The 13,308-nt window shown below is 33.4% G+C and overlaps 1 protein-coding gene across 6 annotated transcripts in view; it reads left to right on the top strand.

Annotated features, from left to right (window-relative positions):
- CALCRL (calcitonin receptor like receptor) overlaps nt 1–13,021 on the top strand; it is a 129,329-nt gene extending 116,308 nt beyond the window's left edge. For all 6 annotated transcript variants that reach the window (XM_065931900.1, XM_065931901.1, XM_065931902.1 and 3 more), the window contains 5 exons: nt 409–469; nt 551–617; nt 5,356–5,574; nt 5,731–5,772; nt 9,267–13,021. In XM_065931900.1, the coding sequence (XP_065787972.1) occupies nt 409–469; nt 551–617; nt 5,356–5,574; nt 5,731–5,772; nt 9,267–9,482 (605 nt within the window). In that variant the 3' untranslated portion in view covers nt 9,483–13,021. The remainder of the gene's footprint in view (nt 1–408; nt 470–550; nt 618–5,355; nt 5,575–5,730; nt 5,773–9,266) is intronic.
- The last annotated feature ends 287 nt before the right edge of the window (nt 13,022–13,308 follow it).

The following is a 13,308-nucleotide window of genomic DNA, read 5'->3' as shown; positions in this document are numbered from 1 at the left end:
ATAAACCATCCCTCTCTTTCTTTTCTTCTTCACATAGTCTCAACTTCTTCCCACATCTGATTACAAAATATTGACCAATTCCATCTTACAGAACATATATGGATTCTGAATTTCTCCTAAGCTTCTGAGAATAGGCAGCACATTTATGAACTTAGGCTCTGGAGTCCACTGATTCAAAATGTCTCCTCATATTAGAATAAAATACACACACACATACTTGAAAATATAGATACCTAATACTTTACCAAATTTACTGTTCAACTAGACAGATAATACTTACTTGATAAGCATATAATGGCCAGTTATTTTTGCTCCTAGACTATCTCTGAGTTTCAAGTTTCATGATATATTTTAGGAGTTCCATCTATAGAAAAAGTTGCCTATTTATTTTCTGTTTGACATTTACAGGATTTCCACTGATTCCTGCTTGTATTCACGCTGTTGCCAGAAGATTATATTACAATGACAAGTAAGATAATCTCTTTTTTATTTTAATTGGAAGTAAGTAGAATAAAACTGTTCAACATAATTTCCCTGCTTTTTTCCCTAGCTGCTGGATCAGTTCTGATACGCAACTTCTCTACATTATCCATGGCCCAATTTGTGCTGCTTTATTGGTATGTAATTAAAATGTTCCTTTTTCCATCACTGTTCATAGTGCAACTTTATTTCTTGAAACATCTAGCCTATGGTATCCTTTAGGATTTCAGTGGACTTAGACAGCATACTCAAAGTGTTTGATTGCAGAGGGCTTAATGAAGGTATTGGTTTCTTTGAGGGTTTTCTTAAATAACTGGAGGGCTTATTTGAAGTGTTGGCTAAAAGAGTAAAGCAACTAATTCACAAGGATGGTGAGGTAGCAGGGGCCAACAGTGGGAAGCTATTATCATGGCTAGACTTAAGACGGGAGGACAAAACAGTGTTCCTGGGATTGGGTGAGTGTGAGGAGGGCTGGCCCAATAGGAAGTCTGGCTTGGGTAGAGGAACACAGTTACTGCCAAAACCACAGCCTTTATAACAGGGAAAAAGGAGAAAGAAATACTCAAACTTCTCGAGCCTCCTGGGTGCCAAGCAGAACAGAGGAGGGCAGAGGAGGGACCTAGTGAGTGGGGTGGCGATCAGGAAAAATTTACACACCTGTGATGGTAAAAAAAACTAATAACCCAATAAAGGAAGACCTTAATTTGGAAAAAAAAAAGAGAATACTGCTTAAACGGTTGTTTTTTATTATAATGATCAGCACTTAATCCAACTGCATCAATTGGACATTTTTAAGTGTGGTTGCAGGGAAACAAATCAGACTCAGAACTTTTATTACATCGTTCCAATGGGGAAATAAATCAACATGCTTTCTCTCATAGAGCAGTAGAAACCAGAACCCAATTACAGTTTCTAAGACTGTAGTTACAGCTGATATTAATTATACATAAAAATTCAAAAATTCAAACCCTTTTTCTCAGGTTCTTTTTTTTTTTTTTTTTTTTTTTTAGGGAAATAGTCTATTAACTATATTTGCTAGTTACAGTTTAGTATGTGGTTATGTTAGAATACTATTCAAGCCATTCTCAAGTGTATCATTGTTAAGTTATTTTCAGAAGTATCACAGTTAAGAGGATAAATTCTAGAAGCTAATTGCCTGGGTGTGAATTCTTCTTCTGCCTCTTACTTGCAGTGTGACTTTATGCAATGAAACTAACCACTCTAGTCCTCAAAGTCCTTAACTTGCAAAATATAGGATGCAATAACAGACTTTTAATTTTTTAACAAGTAATTAAATGAGTTGATACATTCAAAGTGCTTAGCCGGGCACATGTAAAGCAAAGAAAGAGTGTAAAATTTCTGGTTTGTGCTTGGCTACAAGATGTCCAGTTCAAAAAAATCAATACCTAGAATTTATTAGATATCATGGAAATTTTACTGTAGACTCTGGGAACATTTCAGAGGCAGACCACCTCCCCCCACTTGCTACCTGCACATACCAGGAACATGTGTGACAGACTGTTCAAGCCATATCCTGAGAAATCCTAGATTTGTATTCTTGGGAAGAACCAGCATTGAAACCTAGTCCTACCATTGCTGGTTGTGTATCTCAGGGCAAGTTTAGTTTTGTTTTGACCTTCTCTGTGCCTTTGTTTTTCATCTATAACTGTAGAAAAATAAGAATAAATACTTTACAGGGTATTGTAAGGATTAAAGGAGAGGTATCTTGTAAAGCAGTGCCTAGAATATAGTAACCTCTCAAGAACAGTTTTTAAAAGATTTTCACTTGTAATTTCTACATGATACCATGATTCTGTTTTGAGAAAAATGCAAAGAAATTATGATTCTTTAGGGGGGTCATCCAGAACCTTACAGAGAAAATACAAGGTAAAATTTTACTATAAGTAATCTGACTCTAGAAGGGGTATGAAATTCAAAATTCTAAATTAGAAGGTTAAGGAAATAATAAATGCACTTAACAAGTGAGTAATGTAACAGCAATTAGCATAGTTAGAGAGCGTTGTGCAATTAGGATAAAAGATTACATAGGAATATAGCCCATCTAGCTGCTCAGTAAGAAAGGAAGTGAAAATCCACATTATGTACACAACCAGTTTTCTATTTTTTTCTGGCCTGACAAAAAGGAACCCTTTTTTTCTGCCAGGATAAAATGTTCTGCCTTTGTTTCAGCTCTAGGTCTTGTCACTAGGCAATTTCAAGATTGTGGGAGGTGCTCTAGTGATTGTTTATATGGTCACATGTTTTTTGCACAGTTTTTATAAATAAAATATTTCAACCACAATCAGTTTCTTTCCACTCAGACTTCCTCTGCCACATTTCCCATTGAGCAGAGTGGTAATAGAGTGGCTACAGCACTTTTGAGATCTTGCTAAGGGGAAATTAAGAGAGGATACATTTAATTTGTGTTTAGTGAGAAATGTTTAGCTCATTTTGGTGCATAGGTAAGTGATTACTGGATAATCTAGTAGGGGAGTACTTTCAGGAATCCTGCTGCCACTGGGCTCAGGCTTCCTGCTGTGACCCGAGGTGGTATCATGGTGTGAAAAATGTCCCATTGTACCTACCACCTATGTGAACTTTATGGGTGTTGGAGTTATGTTTCTTCTTTTTTGCTTGCTTAGTTTTTCTTTAAGACAGATAAGATTCAGATGTAATTCATCTGAACTTCACAATTCTTGCTCTATTTGTATTTAAAATAAGTGGAAGTATTTGCAGAAAACCAGGAGGACATTCTCATTTCTAGTTTCACATTTTAATTCAGGCTTGCATTTTGGAGAAGCACTTTGCATTTAGAAGTTTTCTTATAATGGGCATCTAAATTGCAACATTTATACTGATTTTTATCACTGTGATTTTTGCATATTAGGATTATAAAATATTCTCAATTTATAAACAGATAAAATTGCATTATCCTCTTCTTCTATGGGTTGGTAGTAATTTCCACTTAGTCAAAACTTTTAAAATAACAATGAATGCCCTGGGAGGGAATACAGTTAGGATAGGTGGAATAGCAGCTGATGTGTTGATTCATTACATTTCATTTTTACACCTGTTGAAGTGGCTTATGTGGCTTTTGTCTTTAGCAGAGACATTCCTATGTCTGTAACCATGTTTCTTTTCATAGATGTGTTTCCATCAGGACTATAGTTAGCTGTTTATTTTTGAAGCATATGCTCCATTGAATTCTCTAAAAGAATAGTAGTGGAATAGTCTTCCCTGGAAAATTCCATGAACCAAGGAGCCTGGCGGGCTACAGTCCATGGGGTCGAAAAGAGTTAGACAAGACTAAAGCAACTTAGCACACACACATATTTGAAAGGTACCTCATATGGACACTAATACAGAGTAGAAACTTAAAATAATTAGCCTTTGTTACAAACAATTGTTTCCTTTCTTTGGGATAAAAAATATTCAAAGCTTTGGTTTTCTTAATCATAGCAGGATTTTAAAATATTGCATAAGAAAATAAACTAAGCAAAACAATCAGATGTTACTCAACTGAATGTGGTCCACAATAACACCACTGTAATTTTATTTTTTAAGATATAAGTTCATTAAAAGGATGTACTTTTTAAATTAATAAATCACAATTCCAATATCTAAAGGAAACAAAAAAGGTATGTCAAAGATATTAATATCTGCACCCCATGTTCATAGCAGTATTATCTACAATAGCTAAGACATGGAAGCAACCTAAGAAGGATATGCACACACACACACATTACTATTTAGCCACAAAACATGAGGAAATCCTGACACTTGAGACAACATGAATGAGACTTGAGGTCATTACACCAAGCGAAATAAGTTAGACAGAGAAAGACAGATACTGTATGATCTCACTTATATGTGGAATCTAAACAAATAGACAAGCTCATAGAAAAAAAGAGATCATATTTGCAGTTGCCCTTAGGAATTGGGGATGGAGGAATTGGATGAAGATGGTCGAAAGGCACATACTTCCAGGTATAAGATAAAGGAGAACAAGGAATGTAATGTACAACATGTTGATTATTATCACCAATGTATGATATATATGTAAGTTGCTGAGAATAAATTGTAAGAGTTCTCAGCATAGGGAAATTTAAATATATATATATATATATATATATATATATATATATATATATATATATATACACACATACTTTTTTGGTGTCTATATGAGATGGTTAACATTAGCTTAATGTATTGTGGTTATCATGTCACAATATATGTGAGATTAAATCATTATGCTATGCAACCTAAACTTCAGTTCAGTTCAGTTCAGTCGCTCAGTCATGCTCGACTCTTCGCTACTCCATGAATCACAGCACGCCAGGCCTCCCTGTCCATCACCAACTCCCGGAGTTTACTCAAACTCATGCCCATTGAGTCGGTGATGCTATCCAGTCATCTCATCCTCTGTCGTCCTCCTCTCCTCTGGCCCCCAATCCCTCCCAGCATCAGGGTCTTTTCCAGTGAGTCAACTCCTCGCATGAAGTGGCCAAAGTATTGGAGTTTCAGCTTCAGCATCAGTCCTTCCAATGAACACCCAGGACTGATCTCCTTTCGGATGAACTGGTTGGATTTCCTTGCAGTCCAAGGGACTCTCAAGAGTCTTCTCCAACACCACAGTTCAAAGGCATCAATTTTTCAGCTCTCAGCTTTTTAGTGTCAATTATGTGTCAGTAAAGCTGGAGAAAATAAAACAAAAATTCAACAGCAGAAACAAAAATTAATACTTAAGCAAGTATTCTCAACAGAACATATTCATGTGTACTGAAAATATTCTAAGATTTATAAAAGCAATGATTCTTCAGTAAAGATTCTTAATATGAAATAATTTCCATGTGCCATTTTATTTTCTTTTAGGTGAATCTTTTTTTCCTATTAAATATTGTACGTGTTCTTATCACCAAGTTAAAAGTTACTCACCAAGCAGAATCCAATCTCTACATGAAAGCTGTGAGGGCTACGCTTATCCTAGTGCCATTACTTGGCATTGAATTCGTGCTGATTCCATGGAGACCTGAAGGAAAGATTGCGGAGGAGATATACGATTACATCATAAACATCCTCATGCACTATCAGGTATGGTGTTCTTGCATCAGGAAGGCACCTTGTGATGTTTGGATGTAAATTTACATATAGCTTTGACTTCATTTTTAACAACCTATACAGCAAATTGATTACCAAAAAGTGTATCTTTTCCATTTGGAATCAGATAATTCTATTTTTCTTTTACAGGGTCTCTTGGTATCCACAATTTTCTGCTTCTTTAATGGAGAGGTATGGTGACAGATTTTGTTCATTTTATCATTTTGTGTTTGTAATCCACTTTTTTCCTTTAAAAAAGAGAAAGAATTATAAATTCCCTAGGAATAAGTATTTCAAATTCCATTTCTGTCAGAAAAAAAGACCCATAGAGGCTCTTTAAATATATGCAATTCTTTTTCCCAAAAGTTCAGGTCAAATTAGAGTTGAGGCTAGGGCAAATTCAGACTCCCTTTAAAATATTCTGTCAATGACTTTTATTCATCTAGTCTTTTAACTTACCTTTTGAACTAATCCTACTAATTCTGGACTTGGTCCTAGGCACAGTGTTAGACAATCCTTATCTTCATCGAACATACACTCTAATGGGAAATAAAATTGCCTCATTTTTATTTTCTCTCTTCCTCTGTTGGCCTTGTCCACAATGTGGTCTTTGGAAACATTTTTATGTCGAATAAAAAAGATTTCTAAAAATGTAAACCCAGTTATACACGGAAGAGCAGCGGCAGATCAGGAAACATGATAGAGTCCTCTAATGCATAACATGGCCATGTGTTCTCAGACATTTCAGGACTTTTATCCAAGGCTTTCCTAATTGGAAAGTTTCAGGCATTTTAGAAATTGGTACCACATTTCTTATGCATGTGAATAGCAAATATAGTTCAGTGATTTGGGCTATATTGCTTTAGTTCTTTATATGTTTATAATCTACTTGACAGTGTTAACCTGTTGGAGGCTTTAGGCAAAATTCAACAAAGTTTAGAAATTCAGACAACAAATGATAAGACTTACACATTTGTAACTGTGAAACTTAGCACAAAGCTTCAGACTGGCAATACATGGAACCAGTTAACATAACTTTATAAGAATCATTTCTATGCAACTAATCAATGTCAGAAATCATGTACATGTCTTGAAAAACTATAAAATATTTTTCTCTTGTTTATGTGATATTTTACTTTCTCTTAGCACATAAAATTTCATATTTTATTTCTTAATTTTAAAATATAAACTTTATTATATATGTATATTTATTTACAATGGCATATAGAAGTATCAAACATATTTAAGTGGTTTATTCATGACTCTTCTGCTGTGTAGAGGACAAGGGTGACTTTTTCTGAAGTGAGAAGTAGAGACAGAGAATGCAATTAGGAAGAATAGATGCATTGTTTGTTTTGATAATAAAATTCAAATAGTATTTATTATATAACTATAAATTTATTATTATATAAACTGAATTAGACAATCCAATTTCTGCCTATATAGGATTTTATAATTAAATATAGATAAGAAAGCTACAATATGACATAAAGCATGTATGAACTGAGAAAGATATGCCTTTGTGTCTGCAGGAACAGATTTTATTTTTATAAAGGACATTTTTTTAAATGCACACATCATAATCATTAGTAAAATATTTAGTGATGGAAGGCAGTGTAGAAGGCACTGACAAAACATTGCATTTAAACCCAAAGATGCCACTTTGTTCCGAGCTGTAACGTCATGGGAAATACTCTGAACCCCAAGGAGGCCCAGTGTGTACTTCTAGTCAAAGGATATAAAAGCAAGTTCCTTACACAAATCTCAGAGGGATTAATGTAAACTAGGAATATAAAGCTTTTAGCACCATGCTCCAACCTCAGTAGATAGTACATTAAAGATTCCTTATTAGGTTTGTCAAATCACTCATTTATAAAAATATATGTATAAAGGGGTACATTACTCATATCGGAATCAAATCCCAAATTGACTTTTATATTTAGAAAGAGTGCTCAGGGAATATTTAAACTAATGCCTAACTCCCTTATTACACTTTATCCATGTAAGCAATAGAGACACAGGCCTTGATATTTTGCCATGTCCTAAAATTGAGAAAATTTTGGCATTAGAAAATTATAATAATATAAAATCTTTGAGCCAAGTTGTTACCAAATCCTTTAGCTCCCCACAACATCTCCAATATCTGTCCCCCTTTCTTCATCTCTAGATATAATCCCTGTTTGTATATGATTCATTTCTCATCTTAAGACATACTATAACCCTTCTTTTTCTGTCTTTGCCTCTAGTTTTTCCCATTCTCATAACACAAAGACATGCTGTCAAATTCATTTTGTGTGGTTCCAACTATGTCATATACTTCTTAAAATCATTTGCTTAGGCTTAATTTCCTTCTTGCTTTCCACATTAGGTCAAACAGCTTGTCTTTGTCTTAATATCTCTGTTTACTTTTTTATTCTCACATTTTGTTTTTATTTCTCAGCCAAAATATTCTTATTTGCATTTCTCACTAGTTAAATAACTGTGGCTTGACAAGTCCTCAGGTTGCTTTCATCTCAAGTCCACTCAAAAAAAATGTGTACTATTAGCATAAACCAGGGACTCTGGTCATTGGAAGGGCCCTCATCAGACATGGAAATGTACAGATGTTGGAGCTGGAGGTGTGTTTGAATATTCTCATTTATACTTACTGACTCAATATAAAGAAAATCATCTGTGTCTTATGTTAAATTAACACCAAAGATTATATGGGCTTTCCAGGTGGCGCTAGTAGTAAAAAACACGTCTGCCAATGCAGGAGACATAAGAGATGCAAGTTCGATCCCTGTGTTGGGAAGATCCCCTGGAAGAGGGCATGGCAACCCACTCCAGAATTCTTGCTTGGAGAATTCCATGGACAGAGGATCCTGGAGGGTTATGGTCCGTATAGTCACAAAGAGCCAGACACAACTGAAGCGACATAGCACACACGCCCAAAGTCACTGTATATGGCCTACCTAGTTCTGCTCTCTAGCACCAAACAGAAGAAAGAGTAATTAAACATCAAATTTAGAAGAGAGGGATCTAAATACAAAAAAAGTGGAGTGATGACAGTGCTAATTTTTTTTTTCACAGTGCTCATCCCATTTGTAATTTTCTGTTCAACATGTTCTTCCCTCTGGGTGGAAAGCTACGGGAGGATTAAAAACTCTGTTCTTTTTTTTTTTTCCCCAGAATGTAGCTTAATATCTGTCATATGGTAATCACTTAGTAAAAGTGAGTGCTACTGATGTTGATGATGATGATTTATTATATTTCCCTGTATCCCTAACTTATTTTTCTTTTATCTCTTTTCTTGTCACCAATTATCTCATTCTTTTAATAAAATATTAATACAGAACTAAATACTGCTCATGCCAGCTTGTGAGAATGTGGATTAATTACTTAACAGCTAGACATTCATGTGCATTTATGCTTCAAAGAGAAAGCATAGAAAGTAAAATATGAATTTTTCTGTAGTCTGTACTAAAGAGCAAAGTAATTACAATCATTTCCTAATATAAAGATGGTTTACTCAATTTCATATTTTAATTAAGAAAAGAAAGCAGTATTATTTACCCATTAATATCAGTGATTTTTTTAAAAGAAAAGCTTTTGTATATAATTAATTTCATTGTACTATCAGACATATTATCTTCATCTCATTTAATTAACTGCTCTTGCCCTTTCTGTTTCTTTCTGTTTTATAGGTTCAAGCAATTCTGAGAAGAAACTGGAATCAATATAAAATCCAATTTGGAAACAACTTTTCCCACTCAGATACTCTCCGTAGTGCATCTTACACAGTTTCAACAATCAGTGATGGTACAGGTTACAGTCATGACTGTCTAAGTGAACACTTAAATGGAAAAAGCCTCCATGATACTGAAAACGTGGTCATAAAACCGGAAAAGCTATACGATTGATAATAGAGGGTGTATTGCTGAACTATCTTTTGCCACTCCTAACTCAAGGACTTGGATCTATGACTTTACAACCACAAGACTTCAGTATTAGATGAATTATTTGAAGGTGACAAAGAAAACCCTCATGAATTCAGTAGTGTGTTGATAAATGTTTCACACTAGCTCCATGGGGGAAATTGTCTTGATCTAGGATTTTTGCCAGTTTTTATGTTGTAAATACTCCCACCATGACTGTTTTCCAGCTATCAACTTAACATCACTGCATGTGGAACTGGGTAAAAATGAGCACATTCTATTCCTGTAGGTTGGTTTCAGCCACCTCCAGCACACTACTGCGTGAATCCACAAATAGTTATAAAAGTTCGTAGACACAGTGGGCACAATTCCACCCCTATTACCAAAAGAGGTCTAGTGAAGGCTTATAGATTTCAAGGGAAAATGACCTTTCATTTGTTTTTAAAATCTTTTTCCCAAGTTCATTGGTGCAGTTGATTTTTTTACCCAGAAAATGTTCTAGCTCTTTTGTTTTTATTTTTTAAAATGAACCCGATAATTAATTATTCCTTTTTGCTTACTGTCTTCTCCGAAGGAGAAATATTGAGCAGAATTGCAATTGGCTACTTATTTGCTGATTCATCACAGTTATACCCTTTGTCATATGCATTTTTGAGACTTGATGAATAGTGTATATGACATGCAATCCTGCTTTGGTATCATTAGGGAGACATCTTGGTTGACACTACAAAACATGTTGTCAACTACTTTCCTATCTTCCTACACAAATGGGAAGGAATTCATGTCCATGTACCCATAAATGGAAACCTTACCCCTTTCATTTCTACTATATGGACAAATTAGCAATTATTTTACATGAAGGAAATCAATGAAAGATTTATTATTTCCTCAAAAGTTTGTAAAAAATTGTGAAAAATGAGCTTGTAAATACTCTGTCATTCTATTTTATAGCCTCAAATATATACAATCTACATAATTTTTAAAACAAATGCTTAATGTAACAAAGTGTGCATGCTAATATCTGATACTGTCTCTGGGCTAATTTAATAATAAAATAGAATCTGGAATTCTATATTTGTTAAATATTTTAAAGACAACCAGATGTCAGCATCAGATGTTTGAGAACTAGGTTTGAGAAATATCTATGATAAGATATAAAATATTTATTTAAAAATCCCTCAAGGCCATTGTTTTATTGAATATATTTGCTTTGGTGATTCAAATCTTAATAATAAGTTTGTTTGACATATTTTTCCTTTTATTCTGACGATGAATTTTCATTCTAATCCAGAAAATTTAAATGACTTCTGTAACAAATGCCTGTTTGTTACTCTTTTGGTTTCTAATCCCATTAGAAATTTTACTTTTCTGACTTACTATAAGATGATATATAGTTTTGGAAATACTCCAGGCTATTTTTTAAAAGTAGACAAATATATATCATATACAATGTTTTAATATTTTAATAGAGCTAGTTTATATGATGATACAATACAGTGAAAGACCTGAATGTAACAGTGGGTAAGAATTTTTGTTGGAACATTTATGGAATAATGAAATTAAGATGGAAGAAATCTTCACTAATGAATTAGAGTGATATTTAAATGGGATTCATTTTCCCTAATGTCATTTTCCACTGAAATTTCTGAAATTCATAAGTCAATTTTGGCAGGAGAATTCATTATTTTTCTTTTTTTTTGTGGTGTGTCAATCTGCTTAAAATAGATTAGACTTATGACTTAGTCATCACAGGTTTTTTCTTAAGCTGTAAATAAATGGTAAGTTCAGAAGGCCTCTGAAATTATCCAGGAAAATCATCTAAATTAATAAGAATTAACTTATTAAAAGGTCTGATCAATAGATTTATGATGTACCTATACACATATAAAAGCTGTATTGTTAGTCTCAGATTTATGGATTTCAAAACAAGTTGTCATAAAAAGGAATGCAGTCTGTTCTGGACTTTCTAATACTAAATTATATAGTTCCTTTAAATAAACTTACTTTTAGCTCTTTATTATTCAAAAGCACAGATTCAGATACTTTGCTGGCACTGTTCATATGTTTCAGCATTCTACCAAACTATCAAGTCTCAATCATAAATGACAATAGAAAATGTCAAACTATCAGCAAGCATCATATTAAAAATACATTGTAACTTTCAAGTATTTTTATTGTGCTTTTATCATATTCAGTTTAGATCAGATTTCCTTTTTGGCCAGGATTTATCTATTGTACCACCTTTAGGCGTAGACAGTCCATGATTAATGAGTGTTAGTTTTGTACCCATATATTTTTGGAAGTAATATTTTTAAATATTAGACTTCTCTAAAGCTGAAGTACTAATAATTAAGATCTCCTTTGTATATTATTCATGAAGAAAAAGTAAAACATATAATTTTTAAAAGCAAACTGCTTTGGTATCTAAAAGCTCACTGGGGAATTTCTAACTTTTAAAATGTAAATCTGCTACTTTTCTGCAAGAACTTGCAAAAGTCATTTTAATTTTTTAAAAATTCTAGTCTGTCATTTTTTTAATTCTAAATTTATTTAGTGCATTTATTCATAGAATATGCATTCTGGTATCTAGTGTTTGTTCTAATGTAATCCAATGTACATAGAAGCAGTGGTAGCTGTAGTGCTGTATTTATTGCTTGATAACTTTTTTACAATGTGAATTTATTTTAATTTTCACTTGGTTTTAATATGCTAATAAAAACTATCATTTCTTTTATTTCTAAAACATACCCAAGATACTCTGTTCAAGTAACTCATGTTATGCCTACTTAGTGTATATCTCTATATTTTGATTGCATGAAAATATTAAAGTTATGAGCTAAAGTTGATTTTCACTCATGTTTACTGGAGTGCTGAATAATCTAAATTATAATGATCTTTAATTCTTTATAGCAACCAGTGGAACACTTAAAATTGATGAGTATATCTCAATTACCTTCTTTGAGGTCTTCCAAAATTCTATAAATCATTCTATAAAGCAATTTGTTTTGTAAGCTAGAAAATTCTAAATAAATTACAATGTATGCAAATTCCTTCTTAGACTGAAAGAAAGGAAAAGATGCCCAGGGAAAAGAAAATGCAGAGATTTTTCTCCTTTCTCCATTATGCTCCATTGTAATAGTTTTGTATTGAATAATAGAAAGGAAAAGAACTATTTAAGTGTACAGTTCACTCATTTCAAGTTGTCTTTTGTGTATTATATTAGTGTTGTCACCACAGTCAATTTTAGTACATTTTCATGACCTCAGAAGTTAACCACCTATCCTTTGCTATCACCTCTATCATCCCATCGCTGCTGTCACCCGAGCCCAAAGAACACAACCTATTTTCCTTCTCAGTAGACTTCCCTATTCTGAGCTTTCATATGAATGCAATCATATGGAATATGGTGTTTTGTGACTGACTTCTTTCACCTGTAATATTTTCAGGGTTCATCATGTTTTAAGTTGTCTCATCATTACATTCCTTTCATTACCTGAATTATTAAATTGTATGGATTTACCAAATTTTGTTTATCCATCTGTCTGTTGATGGACATTTGTGTTGTTCAGATCTTTCAGTTATTATAAATAATGCTATTATAAATATTTGTGTAAACTTTACTTGGTTATATTTCCAGAAGTAAAAATGTTGGGTCATGTGTTAAATGTGTCTGAGGTCTATCAGACTGCTTTCCAAATCAACTGGATCATTTCACATTCCCATTGGCAATGTTTGAGGTTTCCTCTTTCTCTGTGTACTTCCCAATACTTATTATTATGTGTCTTTTGTACTTTATTCATCCTAGAGGGTG

The sequence above is a fragment of the Muntiacus reevesi genome, chromosome 3, assembly GCF_963930625.1.
Source record: "Muntiacus reevesi chromosome 3, mMunRee1.1, whole genome shotgun sequence".
NCBI classification, from domain to species: Eukaryota; Metazoa; Chordata; class Mammalia; order Artiodactyla; family Cervidae; genus Muntiacus; species Muntiacus reevesi.
Note: the sequence above shows the minus strand (reverse complement) of the source record. Positions and strands in the feature narration are given on the sequence as shown.